Below are 27,064 nucleotides of genomic sequence, written 5' to 3' on the forward strand. Positions count from 1 at the left end.
TTTTTTGAGGATGTAACTAGTAGAGTGGACAAGGGAGAACCAGTGGATGTGATGTATTTGGATTTTCAAAAGGCTTTTGACAAGGTCCCACACAAGAGATTAGTGTGCCAAATTAAAGCACATGGTATTGGGGATAATGTATTGACGTGGATAGAGAACTGGTTGGCAGACAGGAAGCAGAGAGTTGGAATAAATGGGTCCTTTTCAGAATGGCAGGCAGTGACCAGTGGGGTGCTGCAGGGTTCAGTGCTGGGACCCCAGCTATTTACAATATACACCAATGATTTAGATGAAGAAAATGAATGTAATGTCATCTGCAAACTTGGAGATGACACTCAGCTGGGTGGCGGTGTGAGCTGTGAGGAGGATGCCAAGAGGCTGCAGGGTAACTTGGACAGGTTAGGTGAGTGGGCAAATGCATGGTAGATGCAGTATAATGTAAATAAATGTGATGTTATCCACTTTGGTGGCAAAAACGGGAAGACAGATTATCTGAATGGTGACAGATTAAGAAAAGGGGAGGTGCAACAAGACCTGGGTGTCATGGTATATCAGTCAGTGAAGTTTGGCATGCAGGTACAGCAGGTGGTGAAGGCGGCAAATGGCATGTAGAGGATTTGAGTATAGGAGCAGGGAGGTCTTACTGCAGTTGTACAGAGTCTTGGTGAGGCCACATCTGGAATATTGTGTTTAGTTTTGGCCTCCGAATCTGAGGAAGGATGTTCTTGCTATTGAGGGAGTAAAGCGAAGGTTCACCAGATTGATTCCCGGGATGGCAGGACTGACATATGAGGAGAGACTGGATCAACTGGGCTTGTGTCCACTGGAGTTTAGAAGAATGAGAGGGGATCTCACAGAAACATATAAAATTCTGACGGGATTGGACAGGTTAGAGGCAGGAAGAATGATCCCGTTGCTGGGGAGTTCCAGAATCAGGGGTAAGCCATTTAGGACCGAGATGAGGAGAAAATTCTTCACTCAGAGTGTTTAACCTGTGGAACTCTCTACCGCAGAATGTTGGTGGGGCCAGTTCGATAGATATATTCAAAAGGGAGTTAGATATGACCCTTACAGCCAAAAGGATCAAGGGGTATGGAGCTAAAGCAGGAACGGGGTACTGAGGTTGAATGATCAGCTATGATCTTATTGAATGGCGGTGCAGGCTCAAAGGGCCAAATGGCCTGCTACTGCACCTAATTTCTATGTTTCTATGAACATGGAAGTCGAGGTGCCGGTTTCTTTTTCCTTAGCAGCTGATGTTTGAGTTCCAGGTAGATTATGCAAGCATTTTTTTTTTTGCAAATCAGCCATGTAACAACAGCAAAGGTTTTTATTTGCACTATTAACATTCCACAATGCTTAGTGGCAGTAACTACAAGGATATTGCCATGACTACAAGTATTAGTCTGCTGAGGAGGGAGCCAGCACGCAGCAGTTTGAAGGTGTTTTTTTTTTATATATTGAATTGCCTGTGGCTGATGACAAAGTAGTTCCACTTGGGTGTTGTCTCACAAACTGAAGCTGGAATAAAATGGGCACATTCCGTGTATGTGAGATAACAGGTGTGTGTTGAATTTTGTTCTGGGCCTCGAGCACGGTGTAACAGTAGTTAACAAAGTTTTCGACAGTGCATTATTTGGGAATGATTTGTAGTTATGTAATAACAGCAACACTATAAAAGTCAACTGTGTGCCCCACAGAGGGAACGCTTACAGCAAACGTGTTCTCGGTTTGGTCTTTGAATATTATTTTATGGGTAGGTACATTAACTGCTTTGAATATTATTTAATTGGGTCAGCCAATATTTGTGGAGCCACATGTTAAGGTTTGAAAGAGAAATGGGCCGAGGGCTGACATGCATTTTTACACTGCGTTTAATTCAATAAAACAACCAGCAAAACCTTGAAAACTTGGCTATGAGAATCATCAAGGACACGGCATACCATTTTTTTTTTAAACTGAAGTTAATCGACCCTATCTATAGGAGGCATTCTGAACAATCATAAAATCATTTCTGCACATGTGCTAACCTGTTCTGTCAGGAAGGTGTTGAAAACTTGCAATTATTTGAGTATGAGCAGGGAGATGAGCACACTACAAGTAGAGAGAGATGTTCAAGGATAGGTGCATGTCCCTCTTAAATAGATCTGAACCCCACTTACCCCCTCACATAATCCCAATCCCTTCTTTCTCCATTAACACATCTAGCTGCTGCTTGAACTCATCGGTAGTGTTGATTTCAAGTCTTAATCCACAATTCCCCTGCCCTCTGCCTGCCTTCCTCCCTTACTCCTCAGTTCCTACTTTTTAAAACTGGTGTCCCTGGTATCGGAACCCTTCACTGGCTGGGTCAATATTGTCAACTCACTTCATATGCTGGAAAACAACAGTTGGGTCATTTCAAAGTTTCCACTTTTCCAATGGGAACACTTCCCACCTCCTTAAACAAACCAAGCTCACTCAGCCTGTTGAAAGTGCACCATAACATCTCGCGTCAGCTGTGGCTCAGCAGGTAGCAGTTTTACCTCTAAGTCAGAAGGTTGTAGGTTCAAGTCCCACTCCAGAGACTTGAACTCAAAGTCTGGGTTATCACTCCAGTGCAGTACCGAGAGAGTGCTGCACTGTTAGAGACGCCATCTTTTGGATGAGACGTTAAACAGAGTCTTCCCTCTCAGGTGGGTGCAAAAGATCCTATGGTACTATTTCTAAGAGGAGGAGGGTTTTCCCCGGTGACCTGGCCAATAGTTATCCCTCAACCAACATCATCAGAATGGATCATTTGGTCATGATCACGTCACTGTTCCTGGAACCTTGCTGTGCACAAATTGGTTGCCACATTTCCTACATTACAACAATGACTAACATTCAAAATTACTTCACTGGCTGTAAAGCACTTTGGAGGTTATGAAAGGCACTATATAAATGGTGGTCTTTCTTTTTATTCTTTATCTTTACCAGATTGCCTTGATATATTCAAACAGGGATGTAAACACAGAGACCAGCAATGTTTCTCAAATTCTGCTATTAATGGAATTGGATCAATCTGAAGTGGTCACAAGGAGTTTCACCAACATACCTCCAGTACCATGTCTCCAACTTCTACACCAGCAAGGTCAGCAGGGCCCCCCTTCGATACTTTTGAAATGAAGATTCCCTGGCACAGACAATACTATCAATCAGTATTTGTTACATTAATTAAAGGACAAGTCTTGTTTTGAAATCAGAAGTGAGTTAACTCTCTGAATCAGACTGCAATTACATGCGGTATCAAAACCCTGCGTGTAACTGCGGGAAGCATTTTGTACAAGACAAGACAATGAAGATTCGGGCTGTTTTCTCAAAATGCCATATCTTTTTTTTCCCCTATCCCCTCGTATAACAAAAGCAGCAAAGAACAAATAGGTACCCAGCAGCTGTTCACGAGAAGGACCTTACAATTGTGTGAAAATTCTCCCGGGATTCTAGTCTCAGCAGCTTGGAGTTTTTACACTCAATCATACTGAAGATTAGGGAGAAATTTTGCATTCTTATCCCTGGAACTTCACCATCAGGAGATTTTAAAACATACAGAGTCCCTGACAGTACCAATTACACAGTCTATTATAAAGAAATCTCAAGCCATACAGAGCAGGAAAGTTTCATGTGTGATCACTGGTCTGTTCTGATCTCAATCAATAGGAACACGACAATTGGCCTCAGTTTACCCAGAATCTGGCACCCGACCCGAGGGAGCATTTCAATGTAGCAGTAGGTTAAATAGAAGAAACACACTTTATAGATATCCCAAGGGGAGGCAGAGTGGTAGACACAAGAAGTTCTTTGTTAGGAAAATATCACCTAATAAATTTGGGGTATTTGATTTTATTTCTCCTTGGTTGCAGCCAGTTTTTGCTGGGAAGGACCATGTTTAGGTGGGAAACGATGGGAGGATGGCACAAGGTGGCACAGTTTAAGATACAGCATATTTTGTTTGTGGGTCCACTGCAAGAGGTTTCATTCAGCTGCAATGCTTGTGCAGGGGCTGGGAATGACTAGAAGCAGTGATCAATGTGTACCTGCTGCACCAATCTTTCTGGCTGCATCTGCGCTTCTTCGTCCTCTGCTACTGCTGCACTTCTCCGTCTAGCTGAATGCTTACTCCTCTTTGCACCCCACCTAAACTGTCCAAACAGCAGAAGCTTTATTTTAGCATTCTAACGGTCTGCTCTGCAGTATTTCTGGTTGAGGTATTTGCCTCATCGTATTTACATGCCACTACTGCTCAGGGGGTTCTCAGTGGAGTGAGTCATCATTGGTACAGAGGATAGCAACCATTCTTCAAGCAATGCAAACCACCTAACTGCCGCATAAGGTGGTGCTTCTTGATAATGGCCATCTATTTTGTTGTGATATTTCTGTGGTCACAAACCACCTGAATATTAATTAAATGAAAGACTTTACTGTCGATGTAGGTTGTGAGATTGACGTGAGGAAGGTCTGATACCAACATGGGGTGCCATCGACTATGCCCTGCACTCATAGCAACTCTGCCACCAGTGTACTATCCAACTGATGCCTCCTTCCCAAGGAGAGAGCAGTAAACATATAACGTCCGTCACTTCCTGGATACATGTGTGATTGCAGACTGGCTGACCTGGCTGATATCCCCTGCGCTGGCTTGGAAAGATCCAGTCACATGAAAGCTTACTGCTGTGGTAACCTTCACAGCTACGGAAAGGAATACCCCTGTGGTAGAAGTTGTCTGCCGGGCAGCCTGGAGCAGATGATTTAACTGCGACAGCCTCTCCAGTGAAGCAGAAGCAGCGGGGACTAATATCCTCAGACATGCTCAGGGTCAGGGGTCAACAACTGCAAGGACTGGGGCACCAAGGGTGCAGATGCCTCAGTCATTGAGTCTGCATTCGATGCCCTCCTTAAGAATTCATCTTCCTCATCTAAATTGTGGCCGGGTATGGAAACACCCTTTAATGAATGCCCACCCTCAGCCCTTTGTTTGCTGCAACTTTGCTTACAACAGCAAAAACAGTGAGGGGAATCGACCTTGCAAAATTATTACCCTTTGCAGCAACAGAAACCAACGCAGGGAGCAAAATCCAACTTAACAGCTATGCTTAGTCAAAAACAAAAGTAAAATTAGCATCAATTTTTCCAACACTTTGAACTTTGAGAATCAAACCTCAACAGATCATGTGGCCATTTTACATGTGGGTGATAAGCAGCAGGGGCAAAGTTCAGCTGAATAATGTGACATTTATTGTGGGATCTGATTACTATAATTGGCGCGTTACAAAGAGACGCGCGTTAGCCCTGCGACTTCCCTTTGTCATAAAATGGGACGCCCTGCAAATCAAGCCTGTGAGCCTGAACCCTCACCGGTACACAACTCGTCAATCGAAGCTGGCTGCTCCCAGCGGAACCTTGCAGAGTCAGAGCTCAAGTGTATACTCCCACACCCATCTATTGTCATCAAAGACACCTTCCTCTTTTTATGGGCCTTCATGGCAGACTTTTAGTCACCTTCGTAATAAAAGTGTTGCAAAAAAATAATCTCACAAACTCTGTTTAAACATTGACAATGAGAATCGTAAACAGGCTCCTGAATAAATATAATTGTCTTAATTTGCTGAAATGGGTTTTAACATCCAATCCTGCCCCTGAAGTTGCTCTCCATTCACATTTTGAAACTATCAGTGATAAATGTTTTATACAGTAAACCTTTTTCAGGATGGCATGAGAAATATTTAAAGTGTTAGCTAATGCTTCTGTAACAAAAACAAAGGTCTTCATACCTAGCAGGTTCATCAGCATCTAAAAAAACATGCAGCTTGTTTCAAGTAAAAGTTCTAACAATGGTTCTCTACCCAAAAGCTTAGCTTTCTCTTTTCAGATGCTGACAAACCTGCTGTATGTTTCCAGTTTTTTCAATAAAGAGGACAAAGAGCCAACTTCATTCTAAAGCAATGCATTCTATCCAATTCTCAACTTCAAAGGAGTGTTCAGTATTTAGCAAAAGATCCTTACTGCATCCATAATCTTTGGAAAGGGCCAGATAAGATAAATAACCGGAGTCAAAGCCCTAATAAAAGATGTTCAAAATGATAAAACAGAAAGTCAACTTAGCAGATACACACATACAAAAGCACCAATTATTGGGATATTGCTGGATCAAAATCCTGGAACTCCCTCCCTAACAGCACTGTGGGAGTACCTTCACTTTGCAGACTGCAGCATTTCAAGAAGGCCACTCATCACCACCTTTTCAAGGGAAATTAGGGATGGGCAATAAATGCTGGCCTTGCCAGCAATGCCCACATCCCAGGAACAAATTAAAAAATATATCACAGCAAAGGAAGATTGCTCCTGGGCTTACTTCACGAGTGTGAGAGACTCAGACTTATGTTTAATAACACTCCTGTGAAGAGCCTTGGAAGGGTTTACAACCATTATTACCACCACCATCCTAACCTTGCATGTTACCTCCCAACCAATTTAAACTGGTCTGGACACATGACCCCCTACCAACTTTCTCCAATGGGAAAGGGCAGACTTAGATCGGGAGAGAAAATAAAATACTTCAAAAATAGAGCCACGTAGCCAGAAAACAAAAACTAATTTGGGCATTGATTTGAACGCCAGAGAGCAGCACACAACAGGGGTGATGAGCTGTTAACTTCTAAAGTATCAATAATCGTCATCATAAATAGTTCAGCTGAGTTGATATCTATTCTAGTCATTCATACCGGGCTACCACACCCATAATGATTCATGGGTACTCGTTAATAATTCTCCAGCAGCTGCACCCGTGGGCATTAGAAATCTGCTGGGGAAATGAGTTTGGCAATCTGGAATATTTTTGAATAAGCAGCTACATATCTCACAATGTGTGCAGAACACAACATATTTCTGCTTTGCTAGTGTAATATAATTCATCTAAAACTTTCTTCCAAAATTCACCATCAAGAGCAAATATTTTCTCCAAGATTGCAAGTCAATTAAATTCATATTTTTCAATTATGTTTAACTTTGAAAAACTTACTTCATCATTGATTTTATATGGAGACGACCCCTTTCCTCCAGCAATGCTGATGCCCAGACTTCCCTTCTGGCTGTACACTGTAATATTGAGCTTTAAAAAAAAAATCGAAAAGAGCACTGTTTTTGGTAATGTATTTTTGTGAAGTGTTTATATACGGGCAGTCACACCGGTTAAATGCCTTGTCTGTTGCAATACCAGTGGTCACAGCTCCCCTAGAAGGGATTTTTAAAAATGTATTTATTTATTTTTAAGATTTTTTTTCCCCCCAGTTACTGGAAAGTTGGCATGTGGATGTTAGGTGAGAGCAGGATGGGCTCAGGCAAACAGACCGGTCAAAATCACTGTCAATGTCATGGGCAACAACTATGGACAAATGTAAAGTAGGGAATAGAGGAAAGACTATTAGGTCAATCAGTATCCACCCCATTAACTGGACAGTTAAACTTTGTACAGCACCCTCCCCAACCACCTGCAATGCTAATTCCTGAGGGAGTCCAACATTTTACCTGTAATGCATCACTGGACAAACTTAACTAACCCATAACCCTAATATGCCCCAAAGTCACTCTCCCTTACCAACTTGTCAAGTCTTTCTTAAAGCACTATAATGTATCGATACTTGCCTTTGATAACCTGAGGGGGATTCTGAGGGCTGCTAGAAGCTATGAAACCCTGACTGAGTGGCTATCTTTGTGTGATGGGCTGCGGGGGCGGGGTTGGGGCTACCTCACATCAATCAATAGTATAACTTTATCCATGTCATATATACACATCTTATAGTTTAGAGAGGTATAAGAAAGGTATATAAACCAGCTAATTGTAAAGGAATTTGTACTCAACCGAGGAAGATGGAGTTCAAATAACTGCATACTTGATAGACCTGAATCAGGTCCGTTTGATTTGCAATCACTTCACCTTATTTGGAGCCTTAAAGTTTAAATAAGTGAAACTTTACTTGTGAGCTTATTGTCTTGCTATCATAGAATGAACTCACCTAAAGCTAGCTAGCTAATTACATGCCCCACATATAATATTTGTAATACTATTTACTTCCCACTTTATGGGGTCAAGTTTCGGGCCGCGCATAGAATGGCGCAGCCCCGCGAGCCATGCCTAATTTCCGCGCTCAAAACCACACCGAAAACTTACCTCGGTATTCTCCACTCCCTCGGGTCGATCCAGGCCCTCGGTGCAACACAGCACAAGCTGTGGGGGACGGAGCTAGGTCCCTGCGCTGAAAACAGTGCCAGGACCTCTGCACATGCGCGCTACAGTGTGCGTGCATGTGCAGTAGCTCCAGGCGCCCGAAACACGCCGCCCCTCTAGCCCAGGATGAATGGGCTCACTGGAGCGGCGAAGATTGGACTGCACCTCCCTGTTCAGCTCACACTCCCTCTGGCTCTCTCCCGCTCCACTGCCTGCCACTCCCCCCACCTCTTTTTTCTCTCACTCTCTCTCTCGGAGGGCTCCCGGTACTGCAGTCAGTGAGTAGAAACTTAATTTTTTATTTATTGATCTTCACATTTTTTTTTTGATTGCTTTATTGGTTGATTTATTTATCATTTATTATTGATGGTGGCTCTTTATTTGTAAAAGTGATGTGTTTCATGTTTGTAAACTTCCCTCTCTCCCTCCCCCCACCACCCCCCAGGCAAGGTTTTTGAGCATACAAAAATCTGCACTTACTCCGTTCTAAGTTAGTTTGGAGTAAGTTTTCGCTGCCTAAACTTTCAAAACAGGCGTAAGTGGCCGGACACGTCCCCTTTTGAAAAAGAAAATCTGTTCCAAAATGAAACTGTTCTAACTCACTAGAACTGGAGCAAACTAAATGCCGAGAATTGCAATTTCTAAGATACTCCATTCTAAACCAGTTGCTCCAAAAAAAATATGAACAACTCAGGCCGAAACTTGACCCCATTAAAACTGTTTCAAGTATAAGTAACATTGTTCTTCCCTCCCCAAAATCTCTTGGTTCTAGCTGTTCGCACCATTATATATTTTTGTACTCTGTCTGCAGCAGTGGATTGGATATTTTTGCTTAACCTGCAAGTAATTTTTATTCATTTGCTCACTTTACTTTCTCTACCCGCCCCAAACCATTCTCTCTCAGTTATTCACAACAAAAGATATTTTTTCTCAGAGTTACTTTCCATGATGGTGGTATAGTAATTGTTGTCAGTGCAGCACTGCACCAGGTTAGATTCCACCCCCACTGTTGATCCTCAAAATGAGCAGAACCTTGAACAGGTGGTCAGTCATTCATCATGGTATTGCCCTGACTGCCTGACTGACTGGCTCCAGCTGTAATCCCCAAGCTCAATATCAAAGAACATCCCCTTTCCACCCCAAGTCAAACACCAGTCGCACACAGCTGCTGTCTGGAAAAATGGGAGCAGTGGTTATGATCTGAAATTGTGACCCGGAGCTAGCGGTTGCCTGTCATTTTAATTCTCCGCCCCACTCCCACTCTAGCCTCTCTGTCCTTGGCCTCCTACACTGCTCCAATGAAGTTCAATGGAAGCTCGAGGAACAGCATCTCATCTTTCAATTAGGTACTTTACAAGCCTTCCGGACTCGAGATCCGGGGAGGTCCCAGCGGATTGGAGAACCGCAAATATAATGCCCTTATTTAAAACAGGAGGCAGATAGAAAGCAGGGAACTATAGATCAGTTAGCCTAACATCTGTCGTTGGGAAAATGCTGGAGTGCATTATTAAGGAAGCAGTAGCAGGACATTTGGAAAAGCATAATTCAGAGGCAGCATGGTTTTATGAAAGGGAAATCATGTTTGACAAATTTGCTGCCATTCTTTGAGGATGTAACAAGCAGGGTGAATAAGAGGGAACCAGTGGATGTGATGTATTTGGATTTCCAGAAGGCATTCGATAAGGTGCCACATAAAAGGTTACTGCACAAGATAAAAGTTCACGGGGTTTATAAGCATGGATAGAGGAATGGCTAACTAACAGAAAACAGAGAGTCGGAATAAATGGGTCATTTTCTGGTTGGCAAACAGTAACTAGTGGGGTGCTGCAGGGATCGGTGCTGGGACTGGAACTATTTACAATCTATATTAATGACTTGGATGAAGGGACTGAGTGTAACATAGCCAAATTTTCTGATGATACAAAGATGGATGGAAGAGCAAATTGTGAGGAGAATACAAGAAATCTGCAAAGGGATATAGACAGGCTAAGTGAGTGGGCAAACATTGGGCAGATGGAATATAATATGGAAAAATGTGAGGTTATCCACTTTGGCAGAAAAAATAAAAAAGCAAATTATAATTTAAATGGAGAAAAATTGCAAAGTGCTGCAGCACAGAAGAACCTGGGGGTCCTTGTGCATGAAACACAGAAAGTTAGTATGCAGGTACAGCAAGTAATCAGGAAGGCAAATGGAATGTTGGCCTTTATTGCAAGGGGGATAGAGTATGAAAACAGAGAAGTCCTGCTACAACTGTACAGGGTATTGGTGAGGCCACACCGAGAGTACTGCGTACATTTTTGGTCTCTGTATTTAAGGAAGGATATACTTGCTTTGGAGGCTGTTCAGAGAAGCTTCACTAGGTTGATTCTGGAGATGAGAGGGCTGACTTATGAAGATAGGTTGAGCCTATACACATTGGAGTTCAGAAGAATGAGAGGTGATCTTATCGAAACATTTCAGATAATGAGGGAGCTCGACAAGGTGGATGCAGAGAGGATATTTCCACTCATAGGGGAAACTAAAACTAGGGGACATAGTCTCAGAATAAGGGGACACAGATTTAAAACTGAGATGGAGGAATTTCTTCTCCGAGGGTTGTAAATCTGTTGAATTCTCTGCCCCAGAGAGCTGTGGAGACTGGGTCATTGAATATATTTAAGGCGGAGATAGACAGATTTTTGAGCAACAAGGGAATAAAGGGTTTTGGGGAGCGGGCGGGGAAGTGGAGCCGAGTCCATGATCAGATCAGCCATGATCTTATTAAATGGGGGAGCAGGCTCAAAGGGCCAAATGGCCTAATCCTGCTCCTATTTCTTATCTCATGAGATCGAGTTCAACAATTTCAGATCATAACCATTGTTCCCATTTTTTCCAGACGGCAGCTTTTGGTAATGATTCCACTATCCCCATTTACACCTCCTCTAGATCCATCTTTTGTTTCTTTATTGGTCCCATTACCATGCCCTTTTGCCTCGCACCATCATCCCTTTTGTTATTTCATCTCTCTTGTCTTTCACAGACCTTCCCTTTTGTTCTTTCCTCCCCTCCTTTCCCCTCCCACTTTTCCCAGCTTCTGTACATGCTTAAAACCTGCTACATCTCTAATTTTTTCCAGTTCTGACGAAAGGTCATCAACCTGAAATGTTAACTGTTTCTCTCCCCACAGATGCTCCCTGACCCGCTGAGTATTTCCAGCATTTTCGGTTTTTATTTCAGATTTCCAGCGTCCACAGTATTTTGCTTTTGATATAGATATATATATAATTTAACCATAAAAACTTAAAAGATGCTTTTATATTACCTTTGTCCAAGTTCCTTTGAATCCAGTGGCTATAAAAAGTGTTGTTTGGCCCCTGTTTCGTTCTGGACACCTACTCTCTACACCAGCGTTGTTCGGTGATTTACAGGCCTGTTGCTTGCTGCTGCCCGAGGTGCATGGGAGCTTGGTTTGCCTGTGATTGTCGCGCAGAAAAGCTCTCGTGTGTCGGTTACGACGAAAACCTTCTTCTGTATCAAACAGGCTGCCAGAAAATTTAGATACAGGTTCCTGAAGTGTTAAAAAGATATATGTGACGTACCAGAAAACAATTAAGAAATTTTAGAGAGTTGAAACATTTAAAAGTTTGAAAATCCCATTTGAAGAAAGACATATTTATATATCCATTTCATGACCTCAGGACATCCCAATGCGCTTTACTTTTGAAGTGTAGTCACTATTGTAATCCAGCAAACATGGCAGCCAATTTGTACACAGCAAAGTCACAGACAGCAAAGTGATAATGGCCAGATAATCTCTTTTAGGTATTGGTTGAGGGAGAAATATTGGTCAAGATAACAGCAGAACTCCCTTGCTATTGTTCGAATAGTGCCATGGGATCTTTAACGTCCACCTGAGAGGTCAGTTTAAGATCTCATCCAGAAGACAGTACTTCCGACAGTGTCAGCCTAGATTATGTGCTCGAGTCTCTGGAGTGGGACTTGAACCCATGACCTTCGACAGAGACGAGAGTGCTACCACTGAGCTAAGACTGGCATGTTTATATGGTAACCATACATACTGGACAATGTAGATTTTGTTTTTGTTTAATTGATGTTCCATTGTGCTTAACTGTTCTATCAGCTAATTCAACTGCAAATGTATACATTATAATGATGTACGAGTTTGAGTATATAATTCAGAGTCGTTCCATGAGCATTAATAAGTTTATTTGTTCTCAGTACGTGGTTGACACTAGCGAGGCTGCACCTATTCCGCATCCAAAGTTGCCGCAAGAAGATGGTGGTGGGCCTTCATGAAACGCAGCAGACCTTGTGGTGATGCTGCTCCTGTGTTGGAGTTTAGGAAGGAATTCTAAGATGAAGGAGCAGCAACATACATGGCCAAGTCAGGATCATGTGCGACTTGGAGGGGAACTTGTATGTACCCGTGACATTGTTGTTTCTCCCCTTTTCAGTGGTAGACATCACAAGACTGGGTTACATCGGTGCAGCAATCAGGCATCTAAATGGCAAGTCTTCAGTGTAAAAATGGAGGCTATTTGCTGGAGTTGTTGAATTTTACACTGTCGTAAATCCAAGACTAGAAATTACGGTGAGCGATATCAGCAAATGAAACTTGCTCCAGTGATGATCCTTTGTCTGCTATTCAATTGATGTATTGTTGCTATGCATCCCATTCCTGTGATCGTTCCAATCAAAAAGGACAAGAGCAGCACAGGAATCAACCCACTGTGTTAAATGGATGAACGCCACTGCAAAAATAGCAGAGTAGGCAACAATTGCAGACAACAGATTGCGTTATTGGTTCATCTGTGGATATCATCCATGATGATTTTCAGGCTGTAGTCTTTTGTCACAGAGTCTTCGATTTTAATGAACAATTAAATCAAATTCAATACAATAACTATTCATGCGTGGCATAGAATTAAAGATTGAATTTGTTTCTTTCAGAAAATTATGCTGAATTTTAATATTGCTGACAACATATAATCATAACATCATACAGCGCAGAAGTAAGCCATTCGGCCCATCGTGCCTGTACCGGCTCTTTGATGGAGCTATTAATTCGCCCCACTTCCTTGCTCTTGTCCCATAGCCCAGAAATTGTTTTCCATTCAAGAATGTATCCAATTCCCTTTTCAAAGAAGTTATTATTGAATCTGCTTCCACCACCCTTTCAGGTAGCGCATTCCAGATCATAACAGCTCACTATGTTAAAAAAAAATTCTCATCTCCCCTCTGGTCCTTTTGCCGATTATCTTAAATCTGTGTTAATCTAGTGGCTGACCCTGCCACAGGAAACAGTTTTTCCTTATTTACTCTATCAAAGCCCCTCATCATTTTGAACATCTCCCCTGAACTTTCTCTGCTACAAGGAGAATTATCCCACTTCCTCCAGTCGCTCCACATAACTGAAGACCCTCTTCCCTAGTACTTTTCTGGTAAATTTCCTCTGCACCCTCTCCAAGACCTCAACATCCTGAAGTGCGTTGCCCAGAATTGGAAACTATAGTCCAGCTAAGGACTAATCGGAGATTCATAAAGGTTTAGCATGACTTCCTTGCTTTTATACACGATGCCTGTATTGATAAAGCCAAGGATCCAAAATGCTTTAGCAGCCCGATCAACTTGTCCTACCAGGTTTGTCTACATGAACTCCCAGGTCTTTCTAAAATTGCAGCCCCTTTAAAATTGTACCATTTAGTTTATAATCTGCAATAGCTCCTTTATTGGCTTGAATAAAGTGCCCTAATTATGACATTTGCTGCATGGTATCAGAATTGTTTCAGTTTATTGTTAAATATCTCTCATGTTTCAAGCTTAATGAACAGAATCAGAAATTATAATATTAAAATGGCAAATGATGCAATAGCAGAAGGATTGGGCATGTTTACGTAAATAGCCTGCATGTGTCTGAATAAAATTAACACAAAACAGTACAAGAAAGTATTTCAACCGGACTCTAGTGATACACAGCTTCCATATTTAGCATTTATACAATTTAAATGCAAAACAAAATCTAAAACCAACACACCATGATTTTCAGGCACATATCTGGTCACCTTAGCTGCTGCACTGAGGTGTGGCAATACATTGGTAAGACAGGTGGGTGTGGTAACAAACAACTTTAACAATATTATGGTCAAAGGTTACATGAAGCAAGAGTTTTAAATGTTATTTTCAGATGCGAAATCAAGTGACCTCTAATTATGGCTCCATGTCAGCTAATCATTGGTGCACACTTCAATATGACAGAAGCAATCTTATTGACCCCTGTAATTTATCACATAATACAGTCCCTAAACCCTGCTCAATAATATTTCATTCAATGTTTCTATTACTGTACAAACTATCCTTACTTCCTCATAGTGATCCTCCAATTCCTCAGCCTCCTGCTCGGGGCTGGCTTGGCGACGAATCCACCTGTCACGGGCTGAAGAACATTTGGACTCATGTTCGTGAAAAGGGAGTTGCTGTTCGGACAGTGAAGCAGCCCAGTATACACCACTCAAGTCCCAGCCAGGAACAGCACAGATTGTTGGGGATTTAGGATGGCATTTTAAGGAATCCTATGGTCAAGAAACAAAGATTGGGATCAAATGCGGTGAATATGCATATGGAGAAATGAGGAAAAAAAAGTCAACTGCAATTTTATCTGAGACATCAGAAATCATGTCACATGGTTTAAACATTAATAACAAATAATTCAATTTGCATGTGTACGCTGACGGGATACATCGCCCTTATCGCATAGTCTTCACCCAGGAAGTCAGCCTGTTCCCACTCACCACCAAAACCAGTAGCACAAGAATATTTTGTTGAATGCAAATGTTCAAAATGTAATTCAGATTCTTAACAACAAATTACCGTTTAATTATTGGAGGACCCTAAAAGTGTTACTACAATGATATCCAATACTGTGATAACATAAAAGGACGAATATTAATAACACTAAGAACATTTCATCAAAGTAACATTTCAAATAATATTTTTTTGGGGGGGTGGGGGTAGACAGGAAACTCTTTAATCTCAGCAGAGCTGCGCTAAATATACCAGAGTTAAATATACTAATTTCCGAGTCACCCCACCGCCCCCAAGTGATAACTATACTGCTAATATAGTATACCTAAGGTAATTATACACGTGATAATATAGCTCACCCAGGGTAATTATACAGGTAATATAGCTCACCCAGGGTAATTATACAGTTGATAATATAACTCGCCCATGCAAGATGGCTGCTGTAATTATTAAATTAGGAAACTGTAAGATGGCTGTTATAATTTGGGGCATGTAAGATGAGCTAAGCCTTACAAAAAGTGTTTAGAAAAGCAAAAGACAAGAGCCTTGCAAAAACAAAGTCGTAAAACCTAAACGAGTTAAAGCAAGACCACAACACCCCTGACAACTGCTGTTGGGGGGTGGGGTGCCGATTAATATCTTGAGAGTTCTGTAAAACAAACAAGCAATCTTCAGCTGAGAGACCACTGATCAAGTGAGATTAGACTCTTTGGTTTCAGCCACGGTAATTCAGAAAATAACTATGAGGGTAGAAAGATATACCTTTTACTACAGTCAAGAACGAGCCCTTAATTTGGTCACCGAGGTGAGGTTGCCCAGGACAATGTAGTCCTTACCAGCACTTGGGTCTGGGTAGAATAAAAAGGGAGCCCTTAGGTATTTACTTTGTATGTATTCTGCTGAATTGTGGTTAGCTAAGTATAATCATTGCCTCTGTGTAAAATCTAACTTTAGTTTTGCAAATAAAAGTCTTGATGGTTAATCCGACAGTGTGTGCATATGCCTATAATTCCCGGAGTCGCGAGCACTGTAACGTAGGGTAAAAGAGCGTTTCTTTTTACCGACAGAATTGGTGATCTGCGGTAGGACACAGAGTTCAGATTATTTTACAGAGTGCTGGGCTCAAGCAATAAAAGGAATAATAAGGGACGCACACCGGGCCATGAGTAAATGTACCAGTATTGTCTGGGGAAAGTAAATCCGAAGGATGAATTAATGAAATCCATTTTGGAAGCGCCGAGTCCGAGGGGCCAAGCGTTTGAGAGGTCAGAGAGTTAGGCCGGAAAAGAATACCCCGAACGGGCGGTCTGGCTTTCGACCATGGATCGTAAAATTACAAACAAAGGAAGGGACAGTACTCTGCAAGATGGGGAGATCGAACGGTTGAAGGAACAGTTGAGTAACCAGGATGCAGTAATAGCAAGGTTGAGGAATAAATTGTCAGAAGCTAGCCCGGAGAGGAGTAGAAAGGAATTAGAAGACAAAGTAAGAGGAAGCTGGAGGAGAAGTTAGCGGAAAAGTTTGAAAAGGCAAAGGAGAAGCTGGAGGAAAAGTTTGAAGAGAAGTTTGAAAAGTCAGCGTGTGAATCAAGAGGACGAGAGTAAAGCTTAGAAATTATGTGATGTCTCTAGTTCCGGACATGAGACTTTCACAATGGGGAAAAAGGGAAGACACTGTAGAGTGGGAACAGAATTGGTTCATAGAATGTTTAAAGTTAAATGATGTTGATAATGATTTTTGCTAGGAAAATAAAACAATGGCGTTTGGTTGTTTGTGGATAAGTTTTCTTAAAGTTAAGTGAAGGGACGTAATGACGTCAGACAATATTTTGCTCCGCCTTATTATAAACCTAGAAAGAGCTGACAAGTGTTTTCTTAATTCAGCAAGGAACCACTTTTGAATTGCTGAATTAAATTTTAAAGATACTGGAAAGTTTACCCCACAATTGAGGCAAATAAACCGAAAAAGAGAAAGACACTTCGGTTCTCACCTACTTAACCCACAATACTCCTGAGGAACGAGCCAATCAGGAGAGTTACCCATGTATTCTCTTTCAGGTTGCCATGACGACTCTGAAGATTGGGATGTCTAGCAGAATCGTAAGGTCAATGCTCTGATTTGTACTTATGAGCCTCTTGGGGTCCAGAGTGATCATTGCCCTCCAGTCAACAGGATTGCATGCAACATGAATAGCACCCTGTGTAACCATGGCCAAGTCTGTTTAAATATAAGAGACACTATCGATGTGCCTCGGTAAAAAGGGGACCACTACAAGGATAGAAGATGCCCAGAATTGGAGACCAATCGGTAATGCTACTGTGGGATGGGCACATGGCACATGTAACATATTTGTTTCATGCAATGAATGTGTCCACATTCCAATTAATAACAGTAGGTCAGGAAAGACTGGCCTTCTTGGACTTTTGCCAACAGCATCAAATGGCCAGCCACTGCTTTTGCACATAATGGCAGATATGGTGGTATGATGTAGGGACAGAAGTCCTGGGGTCATCTTTTGAGAATAGTGTTATCGAAGGGGAGTACACATAGAAAGAGAGACCTTATGGAACGGGTAGGCATAGGAGGAGCCCTGGGAACCACAGCAATGAATTCTTGGGACATAGAGGATTTTTGGGAGGAGCATCAGGCTATGCGCAAAGTGTTGCACGGTTTGCTGAAAGATATGAATGAGGAACAAAAACAGTCTCTAAGCGAGCATACCATAACGCTCCAGTCAATTATTGAGGTGGTGAAGGCACTTGGGGAAAACTCAGGAAAAAGTTAACGACATTATTTCAGAAAATGGGGAATCAGATCTTCAAGCTGCAAGGGCGGTAGCATGCATGGTGTATAGGAATTTTCTCCCAATACAAGTACAGGAGTAACTGCAAGACCTAGAAAAGAGGATGATCCCCTTCTGGGTGTCAGACGACCAACTCCGCGGGTGGGTCTCTCCGATGTCATCATCATCATCGGCGGTCCCACAAACAAGGATGACTTGCTTCCACATGAGTTCACAGGTGTTTCAATGAAGGACCCGATGTTCCAGTCCTAAACTCCAATTGAAGGGTGGAAGATGCCTGTGCGTGGATTTTTTTTAATGTGTGGTGACCGTTGCACATTAGCCACCACACGGGCTTGACAGAGCTAGGCCTTTATCCAGTGGCAAGGCTTAACCAGGACGACTGGAGACCTGCTGTGCTGCACGGACCCAGTGTACACACATCGCAGTGTGGACTGGCCCGTGCTGCCCCTGGGCCCCCGTATCCTCATTCGCCGTACCTCCGCCACGATCTCTCGCCGCTCCTCCGCCACAAACATTTGCCGCTCCTTCGCCATGAACATTCACCACATATCCGCCACGATCACCCACCAAATCTCAGCATGATCCCTCATCACTCCTCTGCCCCGATCACTTGTCGCAAGTCCACCAAGACCTTCCCGCTTCCCCGCTGTACCAGGGGCCCACCGATGCTTCTGCCCACGCTCCAAACGGCGACCTAGGTCGGATGACGTCATCCAGTCGCCCACTTCAAAGCCGTCGCACATTTGTGTCGGCTCGTGCTGGAAGCTGCAGTAACATGCTCCAGCTCTTATGAATTGCTGTTACATTTGGTGCCTGGTGAGGAGCCTACGGGTTACCCAGGGCCAGATGGCAATGGTGAAATGTCTATACTCTGCGGGAGAAAGTAAATTATAACGCGAGAGGGGGAACTTTGTCTTTGCTACCCAGTTGCCAATGAACATACCTTCACTGGCCTTCAATCAGTGAAGGTATGTGAGGGGGGGATGTGCAAGATGGCTGCTGTAATTATTAAACTGGAAGATGGCGGTTATAATTTGGGACATACAAGATGAGCTAAGCCTTACAAAAAGGAAAAGGTAAGAGCCTTGCAAAAACAAAGTTGTAAAATCGAAACAAGATAATGCAAGGCCACAACACCCGTGTCACTGCTGGGGGTGGGGGGGGGAAGAACTGATTAATGCCTTGAGAGCTCTGTAAAACAAACAAGCAGTCTTCAACCGAAGGACCACTGATCAAGCAAGATTGGACCATTTGGTAGCAGCCACGGTAATTCAAGACATAAGTATGAGGGTAGGAAGAAATAACTTTTACTGCAGTCAAGAACATGCCCTTAATTTGGTCGCCAAGATGAGGTTACCCAGGACAAGGTAGGTCTGACCAGCACTTGGGTCTGGGTAGAATAAAAAGGGAGCCCTTAGATACTTACTTTGTATGTGTTCAGTTGAATTATGTTTAGCTAAGTATAATCATTGCCTCTGTGCAAGATATAACTTTAGTTATGCAAATAAAAGTCTTCATGGTTAATCCAACATTGTGTGTATGGGTCTATATACCTGGAGTCACGAACACTAACATAGGGTAAAGGCACGCTCCTTTTTACCTATATCCAGGGTAATTATACAAAGAAAGACTTGAATTTATATAGCACCTTTCACAACCACCAGACGTCTCAAAGCACTTTACACCAATGAAGTACTGTTTTTTGGAGTATAGTCCATGTTGTAATGTAGGAAACCCAGCAGCCAATTTGCGCACAAGATAGCTCCCACAAACAGCAATGTGATAATGACCAGATAATTTGTTTTTTGTTAAATTTTGAGATAAATATTGGCCTGGACACTGTGGATAACTCCCCTTCTCTTCATCGAAATAATGCCATGGGATGTTTTACATCAACTTGATTGCAAACAGGGCTTCGGTTTAACGTCTCATCTGAAAGATGGCACCTCCGACAGTGCAGCACTCACTCAGCACTGTACTGGAGTGTCAGCCTAGATTTTCTTGTGCTCAAGTCCCTTGAGTGGGACTTGGAACCCACAACTTTCTGACTCAGAGGCGAGAGTGCTACCCACTGAGCCACAGCTGACACTGATACAGTTGATAATATAACTCGCCCAGGGTAATTATACAGTTGAGAATATAAACTCACCCAGGGTAAATTATACTGGTGATAATATAACTCACCCGGGGTAAATTATACTGGTGATAATATAACTCATCCGGGGTAAATTATACTGGTGATAATAAAACTCATCCAAGGCAAGTATACTGCTAGTAATGAAACCCTTCAATATTTTCTTCTTCCACTAACAGAAAACAATTTAAAGAAGTTTCTGATCAATATACAGTTCAGAACATTCCTCTTTGTAAATGTTATGATTTGGAGTGAATCTTGTGTGTGCTTGTTCGAATTAGAATCATCAGGAACCCTTTCCATGTTTGGTATCCTGTGTCAATCTCGAGCACTTTACATCAGATATAACATAGCCAGATGCAATATAAAGCTCGTTACTGTAGATTAATAATGCACCCAGTCCTGTACTGGTGTGACCGTTTCTCCTCCCACCCCATCAACTATTATAAATTGTCTTGCGTCACCTTCCCAATTAATTTCAATTTAAGACCAGTCTTGTGCTATAGTCTCAAGCACACTTGGCACTGGGTTGACTGTGCCCAAACTCATCATTCATGTAACATACCTTCAAGCAGGCTTTCATTCCATCAGTTTGGGCTGCGATCAAACTGCCCACATGGCAAAGTTATCATTTCTTTCCTTTTGTTTAGTTTTAATTTTCATTAAGTTCTTGAAATAATTGTTCTCTTTATCCTTATTATTATATTGCTGATTCTGACCACCAATTAAGATTGTTTTTTTTATGATCCTACCACATTTGGAATTTTTACACCGAAAGGATTTGGAAAATAGTTACATTTAAATACCGGTGGATAAAACAAAGTGTATTCATGCTCATTTACATTTTTTAAAACACGCTGATAAAGACTTTCAATTATAGAGCGACTTTCATGACCACTGGACGTCCCAAAGCGCTTTACAGTCAATGAAGTACTTTTTGAAGTGTAGTCGGTGTTGTAATGTAGGAAACGCGGTAGCCAAATTGGTCACACCAAACTCCCACAAACAGCAATGTGATAATGACCAGATAATCTGTTTTAGTGATGTTGATGGAGGGAGAAATATTGGACAGGACTCCGGGGATAACACCTCTGCTCTTCTTCAAAATAGTGCCATGGGATCTTTTACGAACACCTGAGAGAGCAGACAGGGCTTCGGTTTAAGATCTCATCCGAAAGACAGCACCTCCAACAGTGCGGCACTCCCTCAGCAGTGCACTGCAGTGTCAAGCTAGATTTTTGTGGGTTCAAGTCTCACGAGTGAGACTTGAACCCACAACCTTCTGACTCAGAGGTGAGTGCTACCCACTAAGAGCCACAGCCAATAAATGTGGTTAAAATGCCAATGAGCTCGCTATTGAACTTGTCAACCCAAAGATTGTAAACAATAAGCAACTTGTCGTCATGTCTGGTTAATTGATAAACATCTCAGACCCATTGTGTTGGGACCTCCCGAATCCCAGGGTGATCGGTCACAGACTCTGTCCTCTGGTTGACAGCACAGATAATATAGGGGCAGAAATCATCAAGTACAAAGATGCTAGGATATATTTTTGCACAAGCTCAGAGGTTTGGATGCAGGAGGGAAATTAGAAGATATTTTATTTAAGTCTAACTAGATGCTCACTGATGTAGGAAAGGGCAACATGTTCATTATTGTGTCAGAAACGGTCAGCTGTGACTCAGAGGTAGCACTCCGAGTCAGAGGGTCGTGGGGGGTTCAAGTCCCACTCCAGAGACTTAAGCCCATAATTTAGGCTGACACTCCAGTGCAGTATGGAGGCAGAGTTGCAATGTCGGAGATGCCGTCTTTTGGATGAGACATTAAACCTCTTAGGTGAATGTAAAAGATCCTATGGCACTATTCAAAGGAGAACAGGGGCATTTTCCCCCCGTGTCCTGGCCAACCTACATTACTGAGAGCGTTTATCTGGTCAGTAACACATTGCTGTTTGAGGGACCTGCTGCATTTCCTACATTACAATAGTAACTGAACTTCAAAAAGTACTTGATTGGCTGTAAAGCACGTTGGAATGTCCCGACGTTGTGAAAGGTGCAACCGGAATGCAATCTTTCCTTTTTACTGACTGAACTAAACAAATCTAATTGTAACTATTTCTGTGCATGTTTACATGCTGACTGAGAAATAATATCTCATTAAAGTCTAAACACCAACTGAAAGATCGGAGAAGCACATTGCAAGGGCATCTACACTAAACACGATATCCAATTTATGCACGAAAGTGGATGATGCATGGTTACATTTCCTGGGTAACACCGTCACAACAGTTGATATTGAGCAATCCGAGTTACGCTCTACACATGAATAGATGTGGAATCCACTTATAGAAGTGACTTGACACCATGAAACCCAAGAAGGTTCAACCGCCCCCCATCACAACTAAAAACAATTGTAGCACACTAGTCAGGAGGTCTTGCTTTCTTCATGCGCATTTTGTTGTCCGTGTTTGCTCATGCAGGAGTGCATTGGTTTCAAGCAGCGGCAATTTAGGTTAATTATTGATGTCAAAAGGTACAGTATGTGTTCATTGTTTAATGTACATAGACATAGGCATAAATACTGACAGCTGAGAGTCATATGGGAAAGCTTATAGCACGATTGTAACCATTCTTTATACATGCTTTAATGATGTTGGTACATTTAGAAATCTATAACTAATGGAGAAAGAAAATCAAATACACAGTCACTGCACTGTCGCCCTGTCAAAGAAAATATTTATCAAATTTTGATATGTTTAAGCTCCACTTTCCAAAGAAAAAAATAGTAACAGATCTCCCGTGCAGTTCCTCAAGAGTAGGACAGATAATTTGTTGTTTTATAGCGTTAGGAGTGTCAGAACAAATATTACCCTACGGCAAAGGGACAAATCCATGTTTAAATTGGCCTGTTTTAAAGCCACAATATGTCATATGTATAAATTAGAGACTAATTGCTGTTGACGAAGAAGCTTGCAGATCAGAAAAAGTCAACATCAAATGATTACTATACATTATCTTTTTTTTTTTAAATACTGTGTGGCAGAATCAATATATAAGTATCTTATTCATACACACTAGGAGATCCTCAGTGGCATTGCTAATGGTGAGCCAAAGGATATGCTGTTTAATAACAAGCGTGTTATGCCATGTAACGTAAAACATACTGAGGCCACTGATTTAAAGGGACTGATTTAAAGTTAAATTCTGTTGTTAAAGAAAGGGCTTGCATTTATAAATCGCCTTTCATGACATCAGGACCTTTAAAGCCAATTAAGTACTTTTTGAAGTGTATTCATTATTATAATTGTAGAAAATGCGGCAGCCAATTTGTGCACAGCAAACTCGCACAAACAGCAATGAAATAAATGACCAGATGTTAGTTGAGGGATAAATATTGGCCAGGACACCGAGGAAATCTCCGCTCTTTTTCAAAATAGTGCCGAGTAGGTTGATGAGACCTCAGTTTAACGTCTCGTCTGAAAAACAGCACCTGCAACAGTGTAGCACTCCCTCAGTACTGCACTTAAGTGCCAGCCTAGATTACGTGTTTAAGTCTCTGGAGTGGGACTTGAACCCACAACCTTTTAACAGGAAGTGAAAGAGCTAGCACAAAGCCACAGCTGACACGTTGGTTACATAACTGAGATTTTCAGCTCTGTTTTAGGCATCAAATTCTAGTAATTATATCCAGTTATCTTGGAAATCTGTAAGTTGATCATTATCACATGTTCCTTTACTGACGAACTCAATTTCTACATCAACTTTTGTAAAGTCCAGCATATAATATGCAAGATGCGTTGCAGTATCCATCAGGTGTGAGGTAGGTTTGTTGGGTTTTTGTAGCATTGGGGGGGGGGGGGGGGCAAGGGTCCTGGATATAATTCTTAACATTGGGAGAGGGAAAGTTCAGATTATGCCGGAACTCCAGCGGGCATCTATAACTACTGGAATTCTCAGCAGGGTCTGACGAAGGGTCATCAACCCGAAACATTAACCCTGCTTCCTCTCTCCACAGATGTTGCCTGACCTGCTGAGATTTCCAACATTTTCTGTTTTTATTCCAGATTCCAGCATCCGCAGTATTTTGCTTTTGTGTTGTTGCTTTGGCATCTATAATTGTTTTCATCTGAAACAGTTTAGTCAGAAAAAGTTCCAAAATTTGTTTCTTTTAGTCAGACAGCTGCATTCATTACAATGTTTTTTTTAAATCTGAAAGTATAAACAAAGCACAGTTGCCCATAATTAGCCTTTGTCTTTGTTAAACATTTATCTGAAAAGCTTTCAGAATTAAATTCCAGTTTATTTTCAGGGGAAAAAAAAGCTTCAACAAAATGTCCCTGATGTTGAGGAATTCCAGAACCAGGGGTCATGATCTAAGGATAAGGGGTAAGCCATTTAGGACCAAGATGAAGAGAAACTTCTTCACTCAAAGAATTGCGAACCTGTGGAATTCTCTCCCGCAGAGTTGTTGAGGTCAGTTCATTAGATATATTCAAAAGGCAGTTAGATGTGACCCTTATGGCTAAAGGGATCAAGGATATGGAGAGAAAGCAGGAATGGGGTACTGAGGTGAATGATCAGCCATGATCACATTGAATAGTGGTGCAGGCTCGAAGGGCCGAATGGCCTACTCCTGCACCTATTTTCTAATGTTTTTTTTCGATAACACGAGGAAAGACACCAAGGAAAATAAAATACTCCATTATCAGTGTTTTCAAATGCTAAGTAACTATCTATTTGTCTTTAAATTTCAACAAAGCGCAGATAATGGCAAAGTTCGAACTCACTCTCTGAATTAAAAATTAAGCAGTTGATAAAATGTGAAACTTTACCAGAAAAAAAATCAATGTCCGAAATCTCCTGACACTATCAGTGGATATATCTTCCCACTTGCACTGATGCATACTGGAAAACTGTGCACACTCAATAGGAACTCCCTTCTACAGATAGAGCGATAGTTACGGTGAAATAAAATTCTCAGCCCAGCATGTGAAAGGCCTTCAACAAGCAAACACATTAATGAAGCTATTGAACAACTGACAATTTTATGGTTAAATTTAATCATGTTATTGTGCTTTTATTGATAGGTTAGTTGTAAGCCTGTAGTCAGCAGGGTGTAGTGAGAAATGGCAACTTAAAAAAAATATTTTGAACAGTTTGATTGTTATAAACCTTCCTTCTGTTGACAGGCTCTGTAGGTCATTCAGGATTGCTCATTTTCATTAGTTCTCATTGGTAGTTTCCTAGCTTTTAATTTGCACATTCACTATCTTCTTGATTTATCACTGAGCCAATCAACAAAGGATGATGCCAGAGTGTGACGGTAAGTGCATGAAAACGTGCTTATTTTATGTTAGATAGGTTTTTAAAACATGCTATGAGTGCATATATTTCCTGTTGTCCATCACAGTCGCTTGACAAAACCATCACATTTCCTGTGTCACACCAGCTCATGCACATGTTTGGCACAATTGCACTTCTTCGGCTGGAACCTTACGGGTAAAACTAATAATTAATGTTAAATGTAAAAAACTTTTTTTTAATAAAGTGAGAGACTGTATGAGTGAGAGAGTGAGCAAAGGAGTGAGAGAAAATGACTGAATTTTGTGCAAATGTCGGGTGCAGGACGTCCCACTGTAAAATTGCAATGTGGAACGTTGATTTACTTCCAGAAACAGGGTAAAACACAATTGAATTGCTACCACCGATTGTTTTTAAGTTCTCAGCAATAATTAGAAATAAAGATGGCTGCTGTAACTATTTATAGTACATTACAAAATATAAAGACCCTCTCTTTTCCCATTTTGGTTCAGCTGTACCTGCGTGTTCAGCTCCCTTCCTGTACTTAACTATATTTACAGATCATGTAGTATATAGTACACAAAACACAACATACAAAAGCAAAATACTGCCAATGCTGAAATCTGAAATAAAAACAGAGAATGCTGGAAATCTCAGCGGGTCAGGCAGCATCTGTGGAGAGAAAAACAGAGTTAACGTTTCAGGTCGATGACCCTTCGTCAGAACTGATAAAATATATAGTACAAGTTATCTTTGCTTTCAAAGTTACCTCAGAGTTCAATTTGTATTTATACAAAAAAACATTATGTGAACTGCTCCTTGCACCAGAGGGAGTATTAGCAGCAGCAGCAAACCCAGCAGGGCAGGTCAAAGAGGATGGCGAAAGAGGCCTTACAGCATGTGGATGTTTCACTATAGGATCTCTTACCTAAACAATGCAGAGGAGCAGTGTGTGAGGAGGTTGTACTTCAGCAGACAGGCAGCCACTGACCTACATATTAGATATTAAAAGAATCAAGGGATAGTGCAGGAAAGTGGAGTTGAATGGCGGAGTATGCTTGAGGGGCTGAATGGCCTACTCCTGCTCCTATTTCTTATATATCACCTGTTGCAAACAGGAAGTGGAGCCAAACACCAGGGTGCACACAGCACTGCCTGTTGCTGTGAAGGTAACCATGGCTCTTCTATGCCACAGGCTCACTACAGACTTCAACAGGTGACAAACAATAACAATCAGTGTGCTGTCCATAGGACCATCAAGCAGGTGAAGGATGTCCCCTTCGCAAGGAGAGAGCAATCCACACCCACCCAATGCAGGCTGATCAGGAGAGCAGCGGCTGGGATTTACTTGTATCGCTGGGTTTGCCCAGGTCTTATTGACTGCCCACACGATGCCCTGCATTCTCCCCATCATGATCCAGCCATATTCTATAACTGGAAGAGGTTCCACTCCCTCAATAGTCAGCTGGCCGGTGACCACAGGCAGTGAATAATGCGGGTCAATGCCCGGTTTCCTGCCAATCAATAGTCATAACGCCAGTCCTCAACTCCGTCCTCCATCCAGGCCTCCGGGTGGCAGGCTGGTTCCTGGAAGACAGCTGGTTTCCCCTCTACACCTGGCTCATAACTCCAGTCAGGAACACGGCACAGACGCTGAGCACCGACACAATGAGAGCCACACTCAAACTGGAGCCCTCATTGAGCAAATCGTTCTCGGTGCTTGGACCGCATCCAGAACAGGACAGCCCCGAGCAAGTCTCCAGATTTGTAGTGGTTTG

The 27,064-nt window shown here is 42.0% G+C and overlaps 1 protein-coding gene across 1 annotated transcript in view; it reads right to left on the reverse strand.

Moving 5' to 3' along the window:
• The window catches only part of lrrc1 (leucine rich repeat containing 1), a 390,137-nt gene that overhangs the window by 237,571 nt on the left and 125,502 nt on the right, over positions 1–27,064 (reverse strand). The window contains exons 13-16 of the mRNA XM_070884885.1: positions 14,605–14,814; positions 11,547–11,792; positions 7,037–7,126; positions 3,077–3,154 (exon numbers count right to left, since the gene is read on the reverse strand). Of these exons, the coding sequence (XP_070740986.1) occupies positions 3,077–3,154; positions 7,037–7,126; positions 11,547–11,792; positions 14,605–14,814 (624 nt within the window). The remainder of the gene's footprint in view (positions 1–3,076; positions 3,155–7,036; positions 7,127–11,546; positions 11,793–14,604; positions 14,815–27,064) is intronic.

Source organism: Pristiophorus japonicus, chromosome 7 (genome assembly GCF_044704955.1).
Source record: "Pristiophorus japonicus isolate sPriJap1 chromosome 7, sPriJap1.hap1, whole genome shotgun sequence".
Classification (NCBI taxonomy): domain Eukaryota; kingdom Metazoa; phylum Chordata; class Chondrichthyes; family Pristiophoridae; genus Pristiophorus; species Pristiophorus japonicus.